The sequence below is a fragment of the Gallus gallus genome, assembly GCF_016699485.2.
Source record: "Gallus gallus isolate bGalGal1 chromosome 36 unlocalized genomic scaffold, bGalGal1.mat.broiler.GRCg7b 36_unloc1, whole genome shotgun sequence".
Lineage (NCBI taxonomy): Eukaryota > Metazoa > Chordata > Aves > Galliformes > Phasianidae > Gallus > Gallus gallus.
In genome coordinates, this window is record NW_024095961.1 from 147716 (window position 1) to 172059 (window position 24344).

The 24344-nt window shown below is 63.7% G+C and overlaps 1 protein-coding gene across 1 annotated transcript in view; it reads right to left on the reverse strand.

Annotated features, from left to right (window-relative positions):
• LOC107050768 (histone-lysine N-methyltransferase SETD1A-like) overlaps positions 1-24344 on the reverse strand; it is a 56506-nt gene that overhangs the window by 14398 nt on the left and 17764 nt on the right. Inside the window, exons 12-19 of the mRNA XM_040656835.2 lie at positions 23802-23920; positions 23610-23703; positions 19604-19810; positions 18326-18421; positions 17185-17892; positions 11768-11934; positions 6447-6557; positions 460-579 (exon numbers count right to left, since the gene is read on the reverse strand). Coding sequence (XP_040512769.1) covers positions 460-579; positions 6447-6557; positions 11768-11934; positions 17185-17892; positions 18326-18421; positions 19604-19810; positions 23610-23703; positions 23802-23920 — 1622 coding nt within the window. The remainder of the gene's footprint in view (positions 1-459; positions 580-6446; positions 6558-11767; positions 11935-17184; positions 17893-18325; positions 18422-19603; positions 19811-23609; positions 23704-23801; positions 23921-24344) is intronic.

Genomic DNA, 24344 nt, shown 5'->3' on the forward strand with positions numbered 1-24344 from the left:
TCTGCCCCACATACTCGATGACCATGGGGCTCTATGGAGCTCTATGGGGCTCTATGGAGCTCTATGGGGCTCTATGGGGCTCTATGGGGCTCTATGAGGCGCTATGGGGCGCTATGGGGCGCTATGGGGCGCGGCGGGGCTGACCTGTTGGATGTTCTGCCCCACATACTCGATGACCATGGGGCTCTATGGGGCTCTATGGAGCTCTATGGAGCTCTATGGGGCTCTATGGGGCTCTATGGGGCTCTATGAGGCGCTATGGGGCGCTATGGGGCGCTATGGGGCGCTATGGGGCTGACCTGTCGGATGTTCTGCCCCACATACTCGATGACCATGGGGCTCTATGGGGCTCTATGGGGCGCGGTGGGGCTGACCTGTCGGATGTTCTGCCCCACATACTCGATGACCATGGGGCTCTATGGGGCTCTATGGGGCGCTATGGGGCGCGGTGGGGCTGACCTGTCGGATGTTCTGCCCCACATACTCGATGACCATCTCGTCGGCCGCGATGGGCTCCATGGCAAACAGCCCCCATTCGTGGATGCGGCTCCGGCCGAACCTCAGCCGCTTCTTACGGAACTGTGGGGCACAGTGAGGGCCGCACTTTGGGGGGCACATTGGGGGACACATAGGGGCACACAGAGGGACACATAGAGATAGGGGGACACCCATAGGGACAGGGGGGCACCCATAGGGACACCCATAGGGACAGGGGGGCACCCATAGGGACACCCATAGGGACACCCATAGGGACAGGGGGGCACCCATAGGGACACCCATAGGGACACACAAAGGATGGGGACACCCATAGGGGCACTCATAGGGACACATAGAGATAGGGGGGCACCCATAGGGGCACTCATAGGGGCACACATAGGATGGAGACACCCATAGAGACACACATAGAGACACATAGAGATATGGGGATTCCCATAGGGACACACATGGGGACACATAGAGATGGACAGGGGGGACACCCATAGGGACAGGGGGGCACCCATAGGGACACACATAGGATGGGGACACCCATAGGGGCACTCATAGGGACAGGGGGGCACCCATAGGGACACCCATAGGGACACATATAGAGATAGGGGGACACCCATAGGGACACACATAGGATGGGGACACCCATAGGGGCACTCATAGGGACAGGGGGGCACCCATAGGGACATACATAGGGACACATATAGAGATAGGGGGACACCCATAGGGACATACGTAGGGACACATAGAGAGAGGGGGACACCCATAGGGACAGGGGGGCACCCATAGGGACACATATAGAGATAGGGGGACACCCATAGGGACACACATAGGATGGGGACACCCATAGGGGCACTCATAGGGACAGGGGGGCACCCATAGGGACATACATAGGGACACATATAGAGATAGGGGGACACCCATAGGGACACACATAGGATGGGGACACCCATAGGGGCACTCATAGGGACAGGGGGACACCCATAGGGACATACGTAGGGACACATAGAGAGAGGGGGACACCCATAGGGACACACATAGGGACAGGGGGGCACCCATAGGGACACATATAGAGATAGGGGGACACCCATAGGGACACCCATAGGGACAGGGGGGCACCCATAGGGACACATATAGGGACACATAGAGATAGTGGGACACACATAGGGACATACATAGGGACACATAGAGATAGGGGGACACTCATAGGGACAGGGGGGCACCCATAGGGACACCCATAGGGACACACATAGGGGGACCCATAGGGGCACACATAGAATGGGGTCACCCATAGGGGCACTCATAGGGGCACACATAGGATGGAGACACCCATAGGGGCACACATAGGGACACACAGAGATAGGGGGACACCCATAGGGACATACATAGGGACACATATAGAGATAAGGGAACACCCATAGGGACACACATAGGGGCACACATAGAGATAGGGGGGCACCCATAGGGACACCCATAGGGACACCCATAGGGACACCCATAGGATGGGGACACCCATAGGGGCACCCATAGGGACACAGAGATAGGGGGACACCCATAGGGGCACCCATAGGGACACACATAGGGACACATAGAGATAGGGGGACACCCATAGGGACACACATAGGGACAGGGGGGCACCCATAGGGACACCCATAGGGGCACACATAGGATGGGGACGCACATAGGGGCACCCATAGGGACACACATAGGATGGGGACACCCATAGGGGCACACATAGGATGGGGACACCCATAGGGACAGGGGGGCAACCATAGGGACACCCATAGGGACACACAAAGGATGGGGACACCCATAGGGGCACCCATAGGGACAGGGGGGCACCCATAGGGACACACATAGGGACACATATAGAGATAGGGGGACACCCATAGGGGCACCCATAGGGGCACACATAGGGGCACATAGAGATATGGGGACTCCCATAGGGACACACATAGGGACACATAGAGATGGACAGGGGGGACACCCATAGGGACACCCATAGGGACAGGGGGGCACCCATAGGGACACACATAGGGGCACACATAGGATGGGGACACCCATAGGGGCACTCATAGGGACGCACATAGGGGCACCCATAGGGACACAGAGAGGGGCACCCATAGGATGGGGTCACCCATATGGACAGGGGGGCACCCATAGGGACACACATAGGGGCACACATAGGATGGGGACGCACATAGGGGCACCCATAGGGACACACATAGGATGGGGACACCCATAGGGATGCACAGAGGGGCACCCATAGGGACACACATAGGATGGGGTCACCCATAGGGGCACACATAGGGGGACCCATAAGATGGGGACACCCACAGGGACACATAGGGGCACACGTAGGGGCACACAGAGGGGCACACATAGGATGGGGACACCCATAGGGGCACCCATAGGGGCGCACATAGGGATGTGGGGGGGCGCACATAGGGGCACTCATAGGGGCGCACATAGGATGGAGACACCCATAGGGGCACTCATAGGGGTGCACACAGGGGCACACATAGGGCTACACATAGGGGTGCACATAGGGGCGCACATAGGGGCACACATAGGATGGGGACACCCATAGGGACACCCATAGGGGCGCACATAGGGGCGCACATGGGGGTGCACATAGGGATGCACATAGGGATGCACATAGGGCGCACAGAGGGGCCCACATAGGGGCGCACAGAGGGATGCACATAGGGGCACACATAGGGGGACCCATAGGATGGGGACACCCATAGGGACACATAGGGGCACACATAGGGGCACACAGAGGGGCACACATAGGATGGGGACACCCATAGGGGCACCCATAGGGACGCACACAGGGGCACCCATAGGGACACAGAGAGGGGCACCCATAGGATGGGGTCACCCATATGGACAGGGGGGCACCCATAGGGACACACATAGGGGCACACATAGGATGGGGACGCACATAGGGGCACCCATAGGGACACACATAGGATGGGGACACCCATAGGGATGCACAGAGGGGCACCCATAGGGACACACATAGGATGGGGTCACCCATAGGGGCACACATAGGGGGACCCATAAGATGGGGACACCCACAGGGACACATAGGGGCACACGTAGGGGCACACAGAGGGGCACACATAGGATGGGGACACCCATAGGGGCACCCATAGGGGCGCACATAGGGATGTGGGGGGGCGCACATAGGGGCACTCATAGGGGCGCACATAGGATGGAGACACTCATAGGGGCACTCATAGGGGTGCACACAGGGACACACATAGGGCTACACATAGGGGTGCACATAGGGGCGCACATAGGGGCACACATAGGATGGGGACACCCATAGGGACACCCATAGGGGCGCACATAGGGGCGCACATAGGGGCGCACATAGGGATGCACATAGAGGCCCACAGAGGGCGCACAGAGGGGCCAACATAGGGGCGCACAGAGGGATGCACATAGGGGCACACATAGGGGGACCCATAGGATGGAGACACCCATAGGGGCACCCATAGGGGTGCACATAGGATGGAGACACCCATAGGGGCACCCATAGGGGCACCCATAGGGATGTGGGGGAGCACCCATAGGGACACATAGAGATAGGGGGCACCCATAGGGGCACACAGAGGGACAGGGGGCACACACGAGGGGACACACGAGGGGACACACTAGGACCCATGAAGAGCCACGAGGGCACACACGAGGACACACACGAGGGCACGCACGGGGGCACACACGGGGGCACACAGGGACCCACGAGGACCCACGAGGACCCACGAGGACACACATGGGGACACACATGGGGACACACACGGGGGCACACACGGACCCACGAGGACACGCATGGGGGCACACACGGGGGCACACACGGGGGCACACACGGGGGCACACACGGGGGCACACACGGACCCACGAGGACACACACGAGGGCACACACGGGGGCACACACGGGGCCACACACGGACCCACGAGGACACACGTGAGGAGCCACGAAGGCACACACGAGGACACACAAGGACCCACAGGAGGGCACACACGGGGGCACACACGGGTGCACACACGGGCACACACGGGGGCACATGAGGGCACACACGAGGGCACACAAGGGGGCACACACGAGGGCACACACGGACCCACGAGGACCCACAAGGGCACACACGGGGGCACACATGGGGACACACACGGACCCACGAGGACACACACGAGGGCACACACGGGGGCACACACGGGGCCACACACGGACCCACGAGGACACACGTGAGGAGCCACGAAGGCACACACGAGGACACACAAGGACCCACAGGAGGGCACACACGGGGGCACACACATGGGGGCCCACGGGGGCACACACGGGGGCACACACGGGGGCACACAGATGGGGGCACACAGATGGGGGCACACAGATGGGGGCACACACGGGGGCACACACGGGGGCACACACGGACCCACGAGGACACACACGAGGGCACACACGGGGGCACACACGGACCCACGAGGACACACGTGAGGAGCCACGAAGGCACACACGAGGACACACAAGGACCCACAGGAGGGCACACACGGGGGCACACACATGGGGGCCCACGGGGGCACACACGGGGGCACACATGAGGAGCCACGAAGGCACACACGAGGACACACGAGGACCCACAGGAGGGCACACACGGGGGCACACACATGGGGGCCCATGGGGGCACACACGGGGGCACACACGGGGGCACACATGAGGAGCCACGAAGGCACACACGAGGACACACGAGGACCCACAGGAGGGCACACATGGGGGCACATGAGGGCACACACGGGGGCACACATGAACCCACGAGGACCCACATGGGGGCACACACGGGGGCACACAGGGACCCACGAGGACACACACGAGGGCACACGAGGACACACATGGGGGCACAAGGACACACACGGGGACACACAAGAGGACACACACGAGGGCACACACGAGGGCACACACGGACCCACAAGGACCCACGAGGACACACACGAGGGCACACATGGGGACACACACGGGGGCACACACGGATCCACGAGGACACACATGAGGAGCCACGAAGGCACACACGAGGGCACACGAGGACCCACAAGAGGGCACACACGGGGGCACACACGGGTGCACACACATGGGGGCACAGACGGGGGCACACATGAGGACACACACGGGGGCACACACGGGGGCACACACGGGGGCACACACAAGGGCACACATGGACCCACGAGGACCCACAAGTACACACACAGGCGGACACACGGGGGCACACACGAGGATACACATGAGAGCACATGAGGGCACACACGAGGACACACACGGGGGCACACACCGACCCACGAGGACCCACGAGGACACACATGGACCCACGAGGGCACACACAGACCCATGAGGACCCACGAGGACACACACGGGGGCACACATGGACCCACAAGGACACGCATGGGGGCACACATGGGGGCACACAGAGGGCACACAGGGACCCACGAGGACCCACGAGGACACACATGAGGAGCCACGAAGGCACACACGAGGACCCACGAGGACACACACGGGGGCACACACAGACCCACGAGGACACACACGGACCCACGAGGACCCACGAGGGCACAGATGGGGGCACACACACGGGGGCACACACGAGGACCCACAGGAGGGCACACACGGGGGCACACATGGACCCACGAGGACACACATGAGGAGCCACGAAGGCACACATGAGGACACACAAGGACACACACGAAGGCACACACAGACCCAGGAGGACACACACGGACCCACGAGGACCCACGAGGGCACACAAGGGGGCACACAGACGGGGGCACACACAGGGGCACACACACACGGGGGCACACACACACGGGGGCACACACACACGGAGGCGCACACACACGGGGGCACACACACACGGGGGCACACACACACGGGGGCACAGACGGGGGCACGCGGTGCGGCAGCCGACCTTGAGCTGGTTGAGCTTGAGCAGCTCGCTGTCCAGCAGCGCCGCGGAGCCGATGGCGCTCAGCAGCCGCCGCTGCTCCGAACGCCGCTCTGACAGCACGCGGTTCGGGCCCTGCGGGGAGAGGGGGTCAGCCGGGGGGCAGTTAGGGGCATTTTGGGTCAGCCAGGGGGCAGCTGGGGGCATTTGGGGTCAGCTGGGGGCAGCTGGGGGGTAGCTGGGGTCAGCTGGGGGCAGTTAGAGGCAGTTAGGGGCAGTTGGGGGCATTTGGGGTCAGCTGGGGGCAGTTAGGAGCAGTTAGGGGCAGCTGGAGGCAGTTGGGTTCAGCTGGGGGCGGTTGGGGGCAGCTGGGGTCAGCCGGGGGCAGTTGGAGGCATTTGGGGTCAGCTGGGGGCAGTTGGGGCCAGTTGGTGGCAGCTGGGGGGCAGTTGGGGTCAGCTGGGGGCAGTTGGCGGCAGCTGGGGGCAGTTGGCGGCAGCTGGGGGCAGCCGGGGGCAGTTGGGGGCAGCCGGGGGCAGTTGGAGGCAGCTGGGGGCAGTTGGGGTCAGCTGGGGGCAGCCGGGGGCAGTTGGCGGCAGCTGGGGGCAGTTAGGGGCAGTTGGGAGCAGTTTGGGGCAGTTGGGGTCAGCGGGGGGCAGCTGGGGGCAGTTAGGGGCAGTTGGGGGGCAGCTGGGGGCATTTGGGGGCAGTTAGGGGGAGTTGGAGTCAGCCAGGGGCAGTTGGGGGTAGTTGGAGGCATCTGGGGTCAGCGGGGGGCAGGTGGGGGCAGTTGGGGACAGTTGGGGGCATTTGGGGTCAGCTGGGGGCAGTTGGAGGCAGCTGGGGGCAGCTGGGGGCATTTGGGGTCAGCTGGGGGCAGTTAGGGGCAGGTGGGGGCAGTTGGGGGCAGGTGGGGGCAGGTGGGGTCAGCTGGGGGCAGTTAGGGGCAGTTGGGGGCAGGTGGGGGCAGTTGGGGTCAGCTGGGGGCAGTTAGGGGCAGCTGGGGGCAGTTAGGGGCATTTGGGGTCAGCTGGGGGCAGTTAGGGGCAGGTGGGGGCAGTTAGGGGGCAGGTGGGGGCAGGTGGGGTCAGCTGGGGGCAGTTAGGGGCAGCTGGGGGCAGTTAGGGGCATTTGGGGTCAGCTGGGGGCAGTTAGGGGCAGCTGGGGGCAGGTGGGGGCAGGTGGGGGCAGTTAGGGGCAGCTGGGGGCAGCTGGGGTCAGCTGGAGGCAGCCGGGGGCAGTTGGCGGCAGCTGGGGGCAGTTGGTGGCATTTGGGGTCAACCAGGGGCAGCGGGGGGCAGGTGGGGGCATTTGGGGTCAGCTGGGGGCAGTTAGGGGCAGCTGGGGGCAGTTGGTGGCAGCTGGGGGCAGTTAGGGGCAGTTGGGGGCAGATAGGGGCAGTGGGGGGCAGGTGGGGGCAGTTGGGGTCAGCTGGGGGCAGTTGGAGGCAGCTGGGGGCAGTTGGGGTCAGCCAGGGGCAGCTGAAGGAGGTTGGGGGCAGTTGGGGGCATTTGGGGTCAACCAGAGGCAGCGGGGGGCAGTTTTGGGGCCGGATGAGGGGTGTATTTGGGGGCCGGATGAGGGGTGTATCCGGGGTCCGATTTGGGGCCGGTTTGGGGCTGATTTGGGGCCGGATGAGGGGTGTATCCGGGGTCCGATTTGGGGCTGATTTGGGGCCGGATGAGGGGTGGATTCGAGGGCCATTTTGGGGCCGTTTGAGGCTGGATGAGGGGTGTATTCGGGGTCCGATTCAGGGCCGGTTTTGGGGCTGGATGAGGGGTGTATTTGGGGGCGGATTTTGGGGCCGGATGAGGGGTGGATTCGGGGGCCATTTTGGGGCCGTTTGGGGCAGATTCCGAGGCCATTTGGGGGCGGATTTTGGGGCCATTTGGGGCCGGATGAGGGGTGGATTTGGGGGCCATTTGGGACCGATTTGGGGCCGAATTGGGGCCATTTGGGGGTGGATTTCGGGGCCGTTTGGGCCGGATGAGGGGTGGATTCGGGGGCCATTTTGGGGCCGGATGAGGGGTGTATTTGGGGTCCGATTCGGGGCCGGTTATGGGGCGGTGGGGTACCTGCGTGTCGGGGCTGTTTGGGGCCGGATGAGGGGTGGATTCGGGGGCCATTTTGGGGCCGTTTGGGGCCGGATGAGGGGTGGATTCAGGGGCCATTTTGGGGCCATGTTGGGGCCGATTTGGGGCCGTTTGGGGCAAATGAGGGGTGTATTTGGGGTCCTATTCGGGGCCGGTTGTGGGGTGGTGGGGTACCTGCGTGTTGGGGCCGTTTGGGGCCGGGTGAGGGGTGGATTTGGGGGCCAATTGGGGCCGTTTGGGGCAGATGAGGGGTGTATTTGGGGTCCGATTTGGGGCTGGTTGTGGGGCGGTGGGGTACCTGTGTGTCGGGGCTGTTTGGGGCCGAGTGAGGGGTGTATTTGGGGTCCGATTCGGGGCCGGTTGTGGGGCGGTGGGGTACCTGCGTGTCGGGGCCGTTTGGGGCCGGGTGAGGGGTGGATTTGGGGGCCGTTTGGGGCCGATTTGGGGCCGTTTGGGGCAGATGAGGGGTGTATTCGGGGGCCATTTGGGGCCGGATGAGGGGTAGATTCGGGGGCCATTTTGGGGCCATGTTGGGGCCGATTTGGGGCAGATGAGGGGTGTATTCGGGGTCCGATTCGGGGCCGGTTGTGGGGCGGTGGGGTACCTGCGTGTCGGGGCCGTTTGGGGCCGGGTGAGGGGTGGATTTGGGGGCCGTTTGGGGCTGATTTGGGGCCGTTTGGGGCAGATGAGGGGTGTATTCGGGGGCCATTTGGGGCCATTTGGGGCCGGATGAGGGGTAGATTCGGGGGCCATTTTGGGGCCATGTTGGGGCTGATTTGGGGCAGATGAGGGGTGGATTTGGGGTCCGATTCGGGGCCGGTTGTGGGGCGGTGGGGTACCTGCGTGTTGGGGCTGTTTGGGGCCGGATGAGGGGTGGATTCGGGGGCCATTTTGGGGCCGTTTGGGGCCGGGTGAGGGGTGGATTTGGGGGCCGTTTGGGGCTGATTTGGGGCCATTTTGGGGCCATTTCAGGGCTGGATGAGGGGTGTATTTGGGGTCCGATTCGGGGCTGGTTATGGGGCGGTGGGGTACCTGCGTGTTGGGGCTGTTTGGGGCCGGATGAGGGGTGGATTTGGGGGCCGTTTGGGGCCGATTTGGGGCTGATTTGGGGCCATTTCAGGGCCAGATGAGGGGTGTATTCGGGGTCCGATTCGGGGCCGGTTGTGGGGCGGTGGGGTACCTGCGTGTCGGGGCCGTTTGGGGCCGGATGAGGGGTGGATTTGGGGGCCCTTTTGGAGGGGTGGATTCGGGGTCCGATTCGGGGCCGGTTGTGGGGCGGTGGGGTACCTGCCTGTCAGGGCTGTTTGGGGCCGGGTGAGGGGTGGATTTAGGGGCCGTTTGGGGCTGATTTGGGGCCATGTTGGGGCCATTTCAGGGCCGGATGAGGGGTGTATTTGGGGTCCGATTCGGGGCCGGTTGTGGGGCGGTGGGGTACCTGCGTGTCGGGGCCGTTTGGGGCCGGGTGAGGGGTGTATTCGGGGGCCATTTGGGGCCATTTGGGGCCGGATGAGGGGTAGATTCGGGGGCCATTTTGGGGCCATGTTGGGGCCGATTTGGGGCAGATGAGGGGTGTATTTGGGGTCCGATTTGGGGCTGGTTGTGGGGCGGTGGGGTACCTGCGTGTCGGGGCTGTTTGGGGCCGGGTGAGGGGTGGATTTGGGGGCCGTTTGGGGCCGATTTGGGGCTGATTTGGGGCCATTTCAGGGCCAGATGAGGGGTGTATTCGGGGTCCGATTCGGGGCCGGTTGTGGGGCGGTGGGGTACCTGTGTGTCGGGGCCGTTTGGGGCCGGGTGAGGGGTGGATTTGGGGGCCATTTGGGGCCGGATGAGGGGTGGATTCGGGGGCCATTTTGGGGCCGTTTGGGGCCGGGTGAGGGGTGGATTTGGGGGCCGTTTGGGGCTGATTTGGGGCCATTTTGGGGCCATTTCAGGGCTGGATGAGGGGTGTATTTGGGGTCCGATTCGGGGCTGGTTATGGGGCGGTGGGGTACCTGCGTGTTGGGGCTGTTTGGGGCCGGATGAGGGGTGGATTTGGGGGCCGTTTGGGGCCGATTTGGGGCTGATTTGGGGCCATTTCAGGGCCAGATGAGGGGTGTATTCGGGGTCCGATTCGGGGCCGGTTGTGGGGCGGTGGGGTACCTGTGTGTCGGGGCCGTTTGGGGCCGGGTGAGGGGTGGATTCGGGGGCCATTTGGGGCCGATTTGGGGCAGATGAGGGGTGTATTTGGGGTCCGATTCGGGGCCGGTTGTGGGGCGGTGGGGTACCTGCGTGTCGGGGCCGTTTGGGGCCGGGTGAGGGGTGGATTTGGGGTCCGATTCGGGGCCGGTTTTGGGGCGGTGGGGGTACCTGCGTGTCGGGGCCGTTTGGGGCTGGGTGAGGGGTGGATTTGGGGGCCCTTTTGGGGCCATGTTGGGGCCGATTTGGGGCAGATGAGGGGTGTATTTGGGGTCCGATTCGGGGCCAGTTGTGGGGCGGTGGGGTACCTGCGTGTCGGGGCTGTTTGGGGCCGGATGAGGGGTGGATTCGGGGGCCATTTTGGGGCCGTTTGGGGCCGGGTGAGGGGTGGATTTGGGGGCCGTTTGGGGCTGATTTGGGGCTGATTTGGGGCCATTTCAGGGCTGGATGAGGGGTGTATTTGGGGTCCGATTCGGGGCCGGTTGTGGGGCGGTGGGGTACCTGCGTGTCGGGGCCGTTTGGGGCCGGTTGTGGGGCAGTGGGGTACCTGCGTGTCGGGGCCGTTTGGGGCCGGTTGTGGGGCAGTGGGGTACCTGCGTGTCGGGGCCGTTTGGGGCCGGTTGTGGGGCGGTGGGGTACCTGCGTGTCGGGGCCGTTTGGGGCCGGTTGTGGGGCGGTGGGGTACCTGAGTGTCGGGGCCGTTTGGGGCCGGTTGTGGGGCGGTGGGGTACCTGCGTGTCGGGGCCGTTTGGGGCCGGTTGTGGGGCGGTGGGGTACCTGCGTGTCGGGGCCGTTTGGGGCCGGTTGTGGGGCGGTGGGGTACCTGCGTGTCGGGGCCGTTTGGGGCCGGGTGAGGGGTGGATTCGGGGTCCGATTCGGGGCCGGTTGTGGGGCGGTGGGGTACCTGCGTGTCGGGGCCGTTTGGGGCCGGGTGAGGGGTGGATTCGGGGTCCGATTCGGGGCCGGTTGTGGGGCGGTGGGGTACCTGCGTGTCGGGGCCGTTTGGGGCCGGTTGTGGGGCGGTGGGGTACCTGCGTGTCGGGGCCGTTTGGGGCCGGTTGTGGGGCGGTGGGGTACCTGCGTGTCGGGGCCGTCGGGGTCGGGGGGCGGCGCGGGGCAGGGCCGGAGGTAGCGCGCCTTCTCCCTGCGGCTGATGGGGTAATAGCCCTCACTGCGCGCGCTGCCCGTGCGGTGCTCGCGGCTGTCCGGGCAGCGCCGGCGTCGGGGGCTGCGCGTCCGCGTCAGTGCGGGGCGTTAAGGGCACAACGCACAGCGGCACACGGAGGGAACAACGTGGGCACACGGAGGGCACACGGAGAGGGCACACGGAGGGCACACAGAGAGGGCACACAGAGAGGGCACACAGAGGGCACAACGTGGGCACAACGCGGGCACAGAGAGGGCACAGAGAGGGCACACGGAGGGCGCACAGAGGGCGCACGGAGGGCGCACGGAGGGCGCACGGAGGGCACAGAGAGGGCGCACAGAGGGCACACAGAGGGCACAACGTGAACACAATGTGGGCACACGGAGGGCACACGGAGGGGGCACAGAGGGCGCACAGAGAGGACACAGAGAGGGTACACGGAGGGCACACGGAGGGCACAGAGAGGGCACACAGAGGGCACACAGAGGGCACAGAGAGGGCACAGAGAGGGCGCAACGTGGGCACAATGCAGGCACAGAGAGGGCACACGGAGGGCACACGGAGAGAGGGCACAGAGAGGGCGCACAGAGGGCACACAGAGAGGGCACAACGTGGGCACAGAGAGGGCACAGAGGGCGCACAGAGGGCGCACAGAGGGCGCACAGAGAGGGCGCACAGAGGGCGCACAGAGGGCGCACAGAGGGCGCACAGAGAGGGCACAGAGAGGGCACAGAGAGGGCGCAACGTGGGCACAATGCAGGCACAGAGAGGGCACACGGAGGGCACACGGAGAGAGGGCACAGAGAGGGCGCACAGAGGGCACACAGAGAGGGCACAACGTGAACACAATGTGGGCACACGGAGGGCACACAGAGGGGGCACAGAGGGCGCACAGAGAGGACACAGAGAGGGTACACGGAGGGCACAGAGAGGGCACAGAGGGGGCACAGAGGGGGCACACGGAGAGGGCACACGGAGGGCACAACGTGGGCACAACGCGGGCACAGAGAGGGCACAGAGAGGGCAGAGAGGGGGCACAGAGGGGGCACAGAGGGGGCACAGAGGGCACACAGAGGGCACACGGAGAGGGCACACGGAGAGGGCACACGGAGGGCACAACGTGGGCACACGGAGGGCACACGGAGGGCGCACAGAGAGGGCACAGAGAGGACACAGAGAGGACACAGAGAGGGCACAGAGAGGACACAGAGAGGACACAGAGAAGGCACACGGAGGGCGCACGGAGAGGGCACACGGAGGGCACACAGAGGGCGCACAGAGGGCACACGGAGGGCACACGGAGGGCACACGGAGGGCACAGAGAAGGCACACGGAGGGCACAGAGAGGGTACACGGAGGGCACACGGAGGGCACACGGAGGGCACAGAGAAGGCACACGGAGGGCACACGGAGGGCACACGGAGGGCACAGAGAGGGCACAGAGAGGGCACAGAGAGGGCACACGGAGGGCACACGGAGGGCACAGAGAGGGCACACGGAGGGCACACGGAGGGCACACGGAGGGCACACGGAGGGCACAGAGAGGGCACAGAGAGGGCACACGGAGGGCACACGGAGGGCACAGAGAGGGCACAGAGAGGGCACAGAGAGGGCACAGAGAGGGCACACGGAGGGCGCACAGAGAGGGCACACGGAGGGCACAGAGAGGACACAGAGAAGGCACACGGAGGGCGCACGGAGAGGGCACACAGAGGGCGCACGGAGGGCACACGGAGGGCACACGGAGGGCACGGAGAGGGCACACGGAGGGCACACGGAGGGCACACGGAGGGCACAGAGAGGGCACACAGAGGGCGCACAGACGGCACATGGAGGGCACACGGAGGGCACACAGAGAGGGCACACAGAGAGGGCACACGGAGGGCACACGGAGGGCACACGGAGGGCACAACGCGGGCACAGAGAGGGCACACGGAGGGCACACGGAGGGCACATGGAGAGGGCACAACGTGGGCACAACGCAGGCACAATGCAGGCACAGAGAGGGCGCAGAGAGGGCGCAGAGAGGGCATAACATGGGCACACAGACGGCACACGGAGGGCACACGGAGGGCACACAGAGAGGGCGCACAGAGAGGGCGCACAGAGAGGGCGCACAGAGAGGGCGCACAGAGAGGGCGCACAGAGAGCGCAACGTGGGCACACAGAGAGCGCAACGTGGGTACAGAGAGGGCACACGGAGGGCACACAGAGAGGGCACAACGTGGGCACAACGCAGGCACAATGCAGGCACAGAGAGGGCACAGAGAGGTCGCACAGAGGGCGCAAAGTGGGCACAACGCGGGCACAGAGAGGGCACAGAGAGGGCACACGGAGAGGGCACACGGAGAGGGCACACAGAGAGGGCACACGGAGGGCACACGGAGAGGGCACACGGAGAGGGCACACGGAGAGGGCACACAGAGAGGGCACAACACGGGCACAGAGAGGGCGCACAGAGGGCGCAACGCGGGCACAGAAAGGGCACAGAGAGGGCACAGAGAGGGCGCACAGAGGGCGCACAGAGGGCGCAGAGAGGGCACACGGAGAGGGCACACGGAGAGGGCACACGGAGAGGGCACACAGAGAGGGCACAACACGGGCACAGAGAGGGCGCACAGAGGGCGCACAGAGGGCGCAACGCGGGCACAGAAAGGGCACAGAGAGGGCACAGAGAGGGCGCACAGAGGGCGCACAGAGGGCGCAGAGAGGGCACACGGAGAGGGCACACGGAGAGGGCACACGGAGAGGGCACACAGAGAGGGCACACAGAGAGGGCACACAGAGAGGGCACAACACGGGCACAGAGAGGGCGCACAGAGGGTGCAACGCGGGCACAGAAAGGGCACAGAGAGGGCACAGAGAGGGCGCACAGAGGGCGCACAGAGGGCGCAGAGAGGGCACACGGAGAGGGCACACGGAGAGGGCACACGGAGAGGGCACACGGAGGGCACAGAGAGGGCACACGGAGGGCACACGGAGGGCACACGGAGGGCACACGGAGAGGGCACACGGAGAGGGCACACGGAGGGCACAACGTGGGCACAACGCGGGCACACGGAGGGCACAGAGAGGGCACAGAGAGGGCACAGAGAGGGCACACGGAGGGCACACGGAGGGCACACGGAGGGCGCACGGAGGGCGCACAGAGAGGGCACACGGAGGGCACAGAGAGGACACAGAGAGGGCACAGAGAAGGCACACGGAGGGCGCACGGAGAGGGCACAGAGAGGGCGCACAGAGGGCACACGGAGGGCACACGGAGGGCACACGGAGGGCACACGGAGGGCACAGAGAGGGCACAGAGAGGGCACACGGAGGGCACACGGAGGGCACACGGAGGGCACAGAGAGGGCACAGAGAGGGCACACGGAGGGCACACGGAGGGCACAGAGAGGGCACACGGAGGGAACAACGTGGGCACACAGTGGTGCGCAACAACACGTGGACACACCACAATGCAACCCCATTGCACATCACCCCACAGCCCATCACCCCACGGCCCATCACCCCACGGCCCCACAGCAATGGGACCCCATGGCACATCACCCCACAGCAATGGGACCCCATGGCACATCACCCCACAGCAATGGGACCCCACAGCCCATCACCCCACAGCCCCACAGCAATGGGACTCCACGGCCCATCACCCCATAGCAATGGGACCCCACAGCCCATCACCCGACAGCCCCAAAGCCCATTACTCCACAGCAATGGGACCCCACGGCCCATCACCCCACAGCCCCACAGCAATGGGACAGCTCCCTCCCACCACCCCCAGACCCCCCACACCCTCTCCCCACCACCCCCAGACCCTTTCCTATGACCCCAAACCCCCTCCCACCACCCCCAGCTCCCCCCAAACCCTTTCCCCCACCCCCAGCCCCTTTCCTATGGCCCCAGGCTCCCTCCCACCACCCCCAGCCCCCCCTCCCATACTCCCAGCCCCCCCCAAATCCCCTCCCCCCCACCCCCAGCCCCTTTCCCATGACCCCAAGCTCCCTCCCACCACCCCCAGACCCCCCCAAACCCCCTCCCCGCCACCCCCAGCCCCTTTCCTATGACCCCAAGCTCCCTCCCACCACCCCCAGACCCTTCCCCACCACCCCGAGACCCCCCAGACCCCCTCCCTACCACCCCCAGACCCCACCAAACCCTCCATACCACCCCGAGACCCTCCCCTATGACCCCAAATCCCCTCCCCACCACCCCCAGACTCCCCCAAACCCTTTCCCCCACCCTCAGCCCCTTTCCTATGGCCCCAGGCTCCCTCCCACCACCCCCAGACCCCCCCACACCCCCTCCCCACCACCCCAGACCCCCCCCAAACCCCCTCCCCATCACCCCCAGCCCCTTTCCTATGACCCCAAGCTCCCTCCTACCACCCCCAGACCCATTTCTATGACCCCAAGCTCCCTCCCACCACCCCCAGCCCCTTTCCTATGACCCCAAGCTCCCTCCCACCACCCCCAGCTCCCCCCACACCCCCTCCCCACCACCCCCAGACCTCCCAAACCCCCTCCCCCCCACCCCCAGTCCCTTTCCTATGACCCCAAGCTCCCTCCCACCACCCCCAGACCGCACCAAACCCTCCATACCACCCCCAGCCCCTTTCCTATGACCCCAAACCCCCTCCCACCACCCCCAGACCCCCCCAAACCCTCCCCACCACCCCCAGCCCCTTTCCTATGACCCCAAGCTCCCTCCCACCACCCCCAGACCCTTCCCCACCACCCCCAGACCCCCCCACACCCCCTCCTCACCACCCCCAGACCCCCCCAAACCCCCTCCCCCCCACCCCCAGCCCCTTTCCTATGACCCCAAGCTCCCTCCCACCACCCCCAGACCCCCCCACACCCCCTCCTCACCACCCCCAGCCCCTTTCCTATGACCGCAAGCTCCCTCCCACCACCCCCAGACCCCCCCAGAACCCCTCCCTACCACCCCCAGACCCCACCAAACCCTCCATACCACCCCGAGACCCTCCCCTATGACCCCAAATCCCCTCCCCACCACCCCCAGACTCCCCCAAACCCTTTCCCCCACCCCCAGCCCCTTTCCTATGGCCCCAGGCTCCCTCCCACCACCCCCAGACCCCCCCACACCCCCTCCCCACCACCCCAGACCCCCCCCAAACCCCCTCCCCATCACCCCCAGCCCCTTTCCTATGACCCCAAGCTCCCTCCCACCACCCCCAGCCCCTTTCCTATGACCCCAAGCTCCCTCCCACCACCCCCAGACCCCCCCAAACCCCCTCCCCGCCACCCCCAGCCCCTCAAACCCTCCCCCCACCCCCTCCCCGCCACCCCCAACCCCCCCCCCCCCCATCCCCCCCCACCAAGGATATCGGTGTGGTGCACCCAGTGGGTGTCGTTGAGCCAGTGCGTGCCGCTGTCCTCCTGCAGCAGCCTCTCGTAGGTGATGCGCAGGAACCTCATGTCCTCGGCGTCCAGCCCCGCGCTCCAGATGTCGTACAGGATGGTCATCTGCTCGAACTCGCTGCGTGGGGCGAACGACACCGCCGGGGGGGGCCGGGGGGGGCCTGGGGGGACCCCTCTGGGCCGCAGCCATCGCCGTCGCCGCGCCGCCGCCGCCCCCTCGTCGTCGTCGTCGTCGTCGTCGTCCTCTTCCTCCCCTGTGCTGCTGCTGCTCTCGTCGTCGTCGTCGTCGTCCTCCTCATCCTCGCTGTCGCTGGAGGAGGCGGTGGGGGCCGGGGGGGGGCGGTGCCGTTTGCGGCGCTGTGAGGGGGCGGGGGGGGGGGGGCAGGGGAGGGGTGGGTAACGGGGGGCCGGCGCTCTGCACCTCGTGTCCCACCCCGGGCCCCCCCACCAGCTCCTCGGGGGCCTCCAACACCTCGGGGACCTCCAGACGGGGCGCTTCGATGGCGGCGGCGGTTTGGGGGGGGGGCCGGGCGGCGTAGTTGTGCTCCCTCCATAGGGGGGACACCCCCCCCCCGTCCTCCTCACCCCCTCCATCTTCTTCTTCTTCTTCTTCTTCTTCTTCTTCTTCATCCTCTCCTTCCTCCTCATCCTCCGTCGCGTCCCCCCCCCTCGTTAAGGCGATGGCGGCCAACACCGCCAGGTCCCCCCCCCCGGCTCCGCCGGCCGGCCCCGAATCGGGGGTCCCCCCTACCCCCCCGCTCGCCCCCCCCCCTCCCCTGGCCAGCTCCAGCAGCGACGTGGCCCCCAGGCGTTCGGCCGTGGGGCGCTGAGGGGGGGGGCGGCGCGGCGGGGGTCTGCGGTGGGGATGGGGGGCACCCCAAGAGCTCTCCTCTGCCCCCCAACTTTTGACCATGGAGGCGTGGTCGGCCGGGAGGTTGCAGACGGGGCGGGTTGAGGATCTGGGGGGGTCCCGGCAGCGCTGGGGGGGGGGAGGTGGGGCAGGAGAGGGGGGCGGGGGTGGGGGGGTGGGGGGCGAAGCTGAAGGGGGATGGGGGGGGGAGAGAGGGGCCGGAGGAGGGGGGGGGTGGGGGTGGGGTTGGGGGGCGCGGGGGGGGGCTCCTCCAGGGTCTTGCGGCGCTTCTTGGGGGGCGGGAGAAGGGGGAGGGGGGAAGGGGGGGCGCGGGGGGGGCGGCGGCGGCGGAGCTGTGGGGAGAAAAAAGGGGGGTGAGTGGGGGGTGTTGGGGGGAGGTTGAGGGGGTTTGGGGATGTTTGGGGTACGGGGGGGGAATTGGGGGGTGTTGGGGGGAGGTTGAGGGGGTTTGGGGATGTTTGGGGCACGGGGGGGGATATTGGGGGGGTTGGGGGGGGAGGTTGAGGGGGTTTGGGGATGTTTGGGGTACGGGGGGGGATACTGAGGGGGGTTACTGGGGAGAGGGAGGGGGTTTGGGGATGTTTGGGGTACGGGGGGGGATATTGGGGGGGTTGGGGGGGTTACTGGGGAGAGGGAGGGGGTTTGGGGATGTTTGGGGTACGGGGGGGGATATTGGGGGGGGTTGGGGAGGATTAATGGGGAGAGGGAGGGGGTTTGGGGATGTTTGGGGCACGGGGGGGATATTGGGGGGGGTTGGGGGGGTTACTGGGGAGAGGGAGGGGGTTTGGGGATGTTTGGGGCATGGGGAGGGATATTGGGGGGATGTGGGGCACAGCGAGGGGTATTTGGGGATATTGGGGCACACTGAGGGACATTTGGGGATATTGGGGGGCACACTGAGGGATATTTGGGGATATCGGGGGGTATTTGGGGTTATTGGGGGGATGTGGGCCATGGTGAGGGATTTTGAGGCCAGTAAGGGGAAATGTGGGGGGATTTGGGGCAGTTTGGGGGAAATGTGGGGGGATTTAGGGCCATTTAGGGGTAAATGTGGGGGGATTTGAGGCCATTTAGGGGAAATGTGGGGGGATTTGAGGCCATTTAGGGGAAATGTGGGGGGATTTGAGGCCATTTAGGGGAAATGTGGGGGGATTTGGGGCCATTTAGGGGAAATGTGGGGGGATTTGGGGCAGTTTGGGGGAAATGTGGGGGGATTTGGGGCAGTTTGGGGGAAATGTGGGGGGATTTAGGGCCATTTAGGGGAAATGTGGGGGGATTTGAGGCCATTTAGGGGAAATGTGGGGGGATTTGGGGCCATTTAGGGGAAATCTGGGGGGATTTGGGGCAGTTTGGGGGAAATGTGGGGGGATTTGGGGCAGTTTGGGGGAAATGTGGGGGGATTTAGGGCCATTTAGGGGAAATGTGGGGGGATTTGAGGCCATTTAGGGGAAATGTGGGGGGATTTGAGGCCATTTAGGGGAAATGTGGGGGGATTTGGGGACGTGGGCACTCACCTGGTTCGGGGGTGGGGGTCCGGGGGGGCGCAGGGGGCTCCTCAGCAGCGCTTTCATCCTCGGAGGAGGAAGAAGAAGAGGAGGAGGAGGAGGAGGACGAGGAGGAGGAGGAGGAGGAGGAGGAAGAGGAGCGGCTGCTGCCGGCCCCGCTCTCCTCGGAGCCCTCGTAGAGGGAGAACTTGGAGGAGGAGCTGCTGGCGGCGTCGTCTGCGGGACACAAAGGGGCAAAACGTCACAAGAATGGAGAGAAACGGCCCAAAAATGAGAGAAATGGGCCCAAAAGTGAGAGGAATGGGCCCAGAAGTGAGAGAAACGGCCCAAAAATGAGAGAAATGGACCCAAAATGAAGGAATGGGCCGAAAATGAGAGGAATGGGCCCCAAAATGAAGGGAATGGGCCCAAAATGAGAGGAATGGGCCCAAAAGTGAGAGGAATGGGCCCAAAATGAGAGGAATGGGCCCAAAATGAGAGGAATGGGCCCAAAATGAGAGGAATGGACCCAAAAATGAAGGAAATGGGCCCAAAAATGAGAGGAATGGGCCCCAAAGTGAAGGAAATGGGCCCAAAAGTGAGGGGAATGGGCCCAAAATGAGAGGAAATGGGCCCAAAAATGAAGGAAATGGGCCCAAAATGAGAAGAATGGGCCCAAAAATGAAGAAAATGTACCCGAAAGTGAGAGGAATGGGCCCAAAAGTGAAGGAAATGGGCCCAACAGTGAGAGGAATGGGCCCAAAAGTGAAGAAAATGGACCCAAAAGTGAGAGGAATGGGCCCAAAATTGAGAGGAATGGGCCCAAAATTGAGAGGAATGGGCCCAAAATGAAGGAATGGGCCCAAAATGAGAGGAATGGGCCCAAAATTGAGAGGAATGGGCCCAAAATGAAGGAAATGGGCCCCAAAGTGAAGGAAATGGGCCCCAAAGTGAGGGGAATGGGCCCCAAAGTGAGGGGAATGGGCCCCAAAGTGAGGGGAATGGGCCCCAAAGTGAGGGGAATGGGCCCAAAATGAGAGGAAATGGGCCCAAAAATGAAGGAAATGGGCCCAAAATGAGAAGAATGGGCCCAAAAATGAAGAAAATGTACCCGAAAGTGAGAGGAATGGGCCCAAAAGTGAAGGAAATGGGCCCAAAAGTGAGAGGAATGGGCCCAAAAGTGAAGAAAATGGACCCAAAAGTGAGAGGAATGGGCCCAAAATTGAGAGGAAAGGGCCCAAAATTGAGAGGAATGGGCCCAAAATGAAGGAATGGGCCCAAAATGAGAGGAATGGGCCCAAAACTGAGAGGAAAGGGCCCAAAACTGAGAGGAATGGGCCCAAAATGAGAGGAATGGGCCCAAAATGAGAGGAATGGGCCCAAAATGAGAGGAATGGGCCCAAAATGAGAGGAATGGGCCCAAAAATGAAGGAAATGGGCCCAAAAATGAAGGAAATGGGCCCAAAAATGAGAGGAATGGGCCCCAAAGTGAAGGAAATGGGCCCAAAAGTGAGGGGAATGGGCCCAAAATGAGAGGAAATGGGCCCAAAAATGAAGGAAATGGGCCCAAAATGAGAAGAATGGGCCCAAAAATGAAGAAAATGTACCCGAAAGTGAGAGGAATGGGCCCAAAAGTGAAGGAAATGGGCCCAACAGTGAGAGGAATGGGCCCAAAAGTGAACGAAATGGGCCCAAAAGTGAAGAAAATGGACCCAAAAGTGAGAGGAATGGGCCCAAAAGTGAGAGCAATGGGCCCAAAATGAGAGGAAAGGGCCCAAAATGAGAGGAAAGGGCCCAAAACTGAGAGGAATGGGCCCAAAATGGAAGAAAATGGGCCCAAAAGTGAGAGAAAAGGGCCCAAAATGAGAGGAATGGGCCCAAAATGAGAGGAATGGGTGAAAAATGGGTGAAAACAGAGAGGAATAGGCCCAAAACAGAGAACGGTTCCCCACATGCACCAAAACCCCCACAACTGTCCCTAAAATGCCCCAAAACCATCAGATCTGACCCCAAACCCATCAGGTCTGACCCCAAAACCCCCACATCTGACCCCAGAACCCCCACATCTGACCCCAAAACTGTCAGGTCTGACCCTAAACCCCCACATCTGACCCCAAAACCCCCACATCTGATCCCAAAGCCCCCACATCTGACCCCAAAGCCCCCACATCTGACCCCAAAACTGTCAGGTCTAACCCTAAACCCCCACATCTGACCCCAAACCCATCACATCTGACCCCAAAGCCCCACATCTGACCCCAGAACCCCCACATCTGACCCCAAAACTGTCAGGTCTGACCCTAAACCCCCACATCTGACCCCAAACCCATCACATCTGACCCCAAAGCCCCACATCTGACCCCAGAACCCCCACATCTGACCCCAAAACTGTCAGGTCTGACCCTAAACCCCCACATCTGACCCCAAAACCCCCACATCTGATCCCAAAGCCTCCACATCTGACCCCAAACTCCCCACATCTGACCCCCAACCCCCACATCTGACCCCAAAACTGTCAGGTCTAACCCTAAACCCCCACATCTGACCCCAAACCCATCAGGTCTGACCCCAAAACCCCCACATCTGACTCCAAAACTGTCAGGTCTGACCCCAAAACCCCCACATCTGACCCCAGAACCCCCACATCTGACCCCAAAACTGTCAGGTCTGACCCTAAACCCCCACATCTGACCCCAAAACCCCCACATCTGACCCCAGAACCCCCACATCTGACCCCAAAACTGTCAGGTCTGACCCTAAACCCCCACATCTGACCCCAAAACCCCCACATCTGATCCCAAAGCCTCCACATCTGATCCCAAAGTCCCCACATCTGACCCCAAAGCCCCCACATCTGACCCCAAAACTGTCAGGTCTAACCCTAAACCCCCACATCTGACCCCAAACCCATCACATCTGACCCCAAAGCCCCACATCTGACCCCAGAACCCCCACATCTGACCCCAAAACTGTCAGGTCTGACCCTAAACCCCCACATCTGACCCCAAAACCCCCACATCTGATCCCAAAGCCTCCACATCTGATCCCAAAGCCCCCACATCTGACCCCAAAGCCCCCACATCTGACCCCAAAACTGTCAGGTCTAACCCTAAACCCCCACATCTGACCCCAAACCCATCACATCTGACCCCAAAACCCCCACATCTGATCCCAAAGCCTCCACATCTGACCCCAAACTCCCCACATCTGACCCCCAACCCCCAGATCTGACCCCAAAACTGTCAGGTCTAACCCTAAACCCCCACATCTGACCCCAAACCCATCAGGTCTGACCCCAAAACCCCCACATCTGACTCCAAAACTGTCAGGTCTGACCCCAAAACCCCCACATCTGACCCCAGAACCCCCAGATCTGACCCCAGAACTGTCAGGTCTGACCCTAAACCCCTACATCTGACCCCAAACCCATCACATCTGACCCCAAAAGCCCCACATCTGACCCCAAAACCCCCACATCTGACCCCAAACCCATCAGGTCTGACCCCAAAACCCCCACGTCTGACCCCAAACCCATCACATCTGACCCCAAAAAGCCCCCAAACCCCATCAGATCTGTCCTCAAACCCCATCAGATCTGACCCCAAAACCCCCACATCTGACCCCAAACCCATAAGATCTGACCCCAAAATCCCCACATCTGACCCCAATCCCCCACACCTGACCCCAAAACCCCATCAGATCTGACCCCAAAACCCCTACATCTGACCCCAAAACCCCCACATCTGACCCCAAACCCATCAGGTCTGACCCCAAAACCCCCACATCTGACCCCAAACCCATCAGGTCTGACCCCAAAACCCCCACATCTGACCCCAAACCCATCAGGTCTGACCCCAAAAAGCCCCAAAACCCCATCAGATCTGTCCTCAAACCCCATCAGATCTGACCCCAAAACCCCCACATCTGACCCCAAATCCATCACATATGACCCCAAAACCCCCACATCTAACCCCAATCCCACCAGATGTGACCCCAAAAGCCCCAAAGCCCCACAGCTGCCCCCCAAAACCCCCACCGTGGCACCGCTCCCGTTGGTCCCTGGCCGCCCTTCGCTCCTCCGGGCGCCGCCTCCGCCGCCTCCTTCGCACCTCTTCGTCCTCCTCTTCCTCCTGGGGGGGGGCACGGGGGGGTCAGGGGGGGTCCTGGAGGGGTTATGGGGGGGGGGGGGGTGGATTTTGGGGTGAATGTGAGGGGTTTTGGGGCCCACCTTTCCTGAGGACGACTCCTCGCTCTCCTCGCCTTCGCTGTCCAGGCGGAACAGCTTGCGGCGCTTCGGGGCCGAGTCCGGGCGGGGGGCGCCGGGGGGGGCGCCGGGGGGGTCTTTGTCTGGGGGGGGGCACAAAGGGTGACAGTAAATGGGGGGGCGTCTTTGGGGGGGGCTCAGAAGGTGACAGCAACTGGGGGGGCAGAAAGGGTGACAGTGATTGGGGGGGGCACAAAGGGTGACAGTAATTGGGGGGGTCTTTGGGGGGGCTCAGAGGATGACGGTAATTGGGGGGGTCTTTGTCTGAGGGGGGGGCACAAAGAGTGACAGTAAATGGGGGGGCGTCTTTGGGGGGGCTCAGAGGGTGACAGTAATTGGGGGGGCAAAAAGGGTGACGGTAATTGGGGGGGGGTCTTTGGGGGGGGCTCAGAGGGGGATAGTAATTGGAGGGGGTCTTTGGGGGGGGTCTTTGTGTGTGGGGGGCTCAGAGGGTGACAGTAATTGGGGGGGTTTTTGGGGGGGGCTCAGAGGGTGACGGTAATTGGG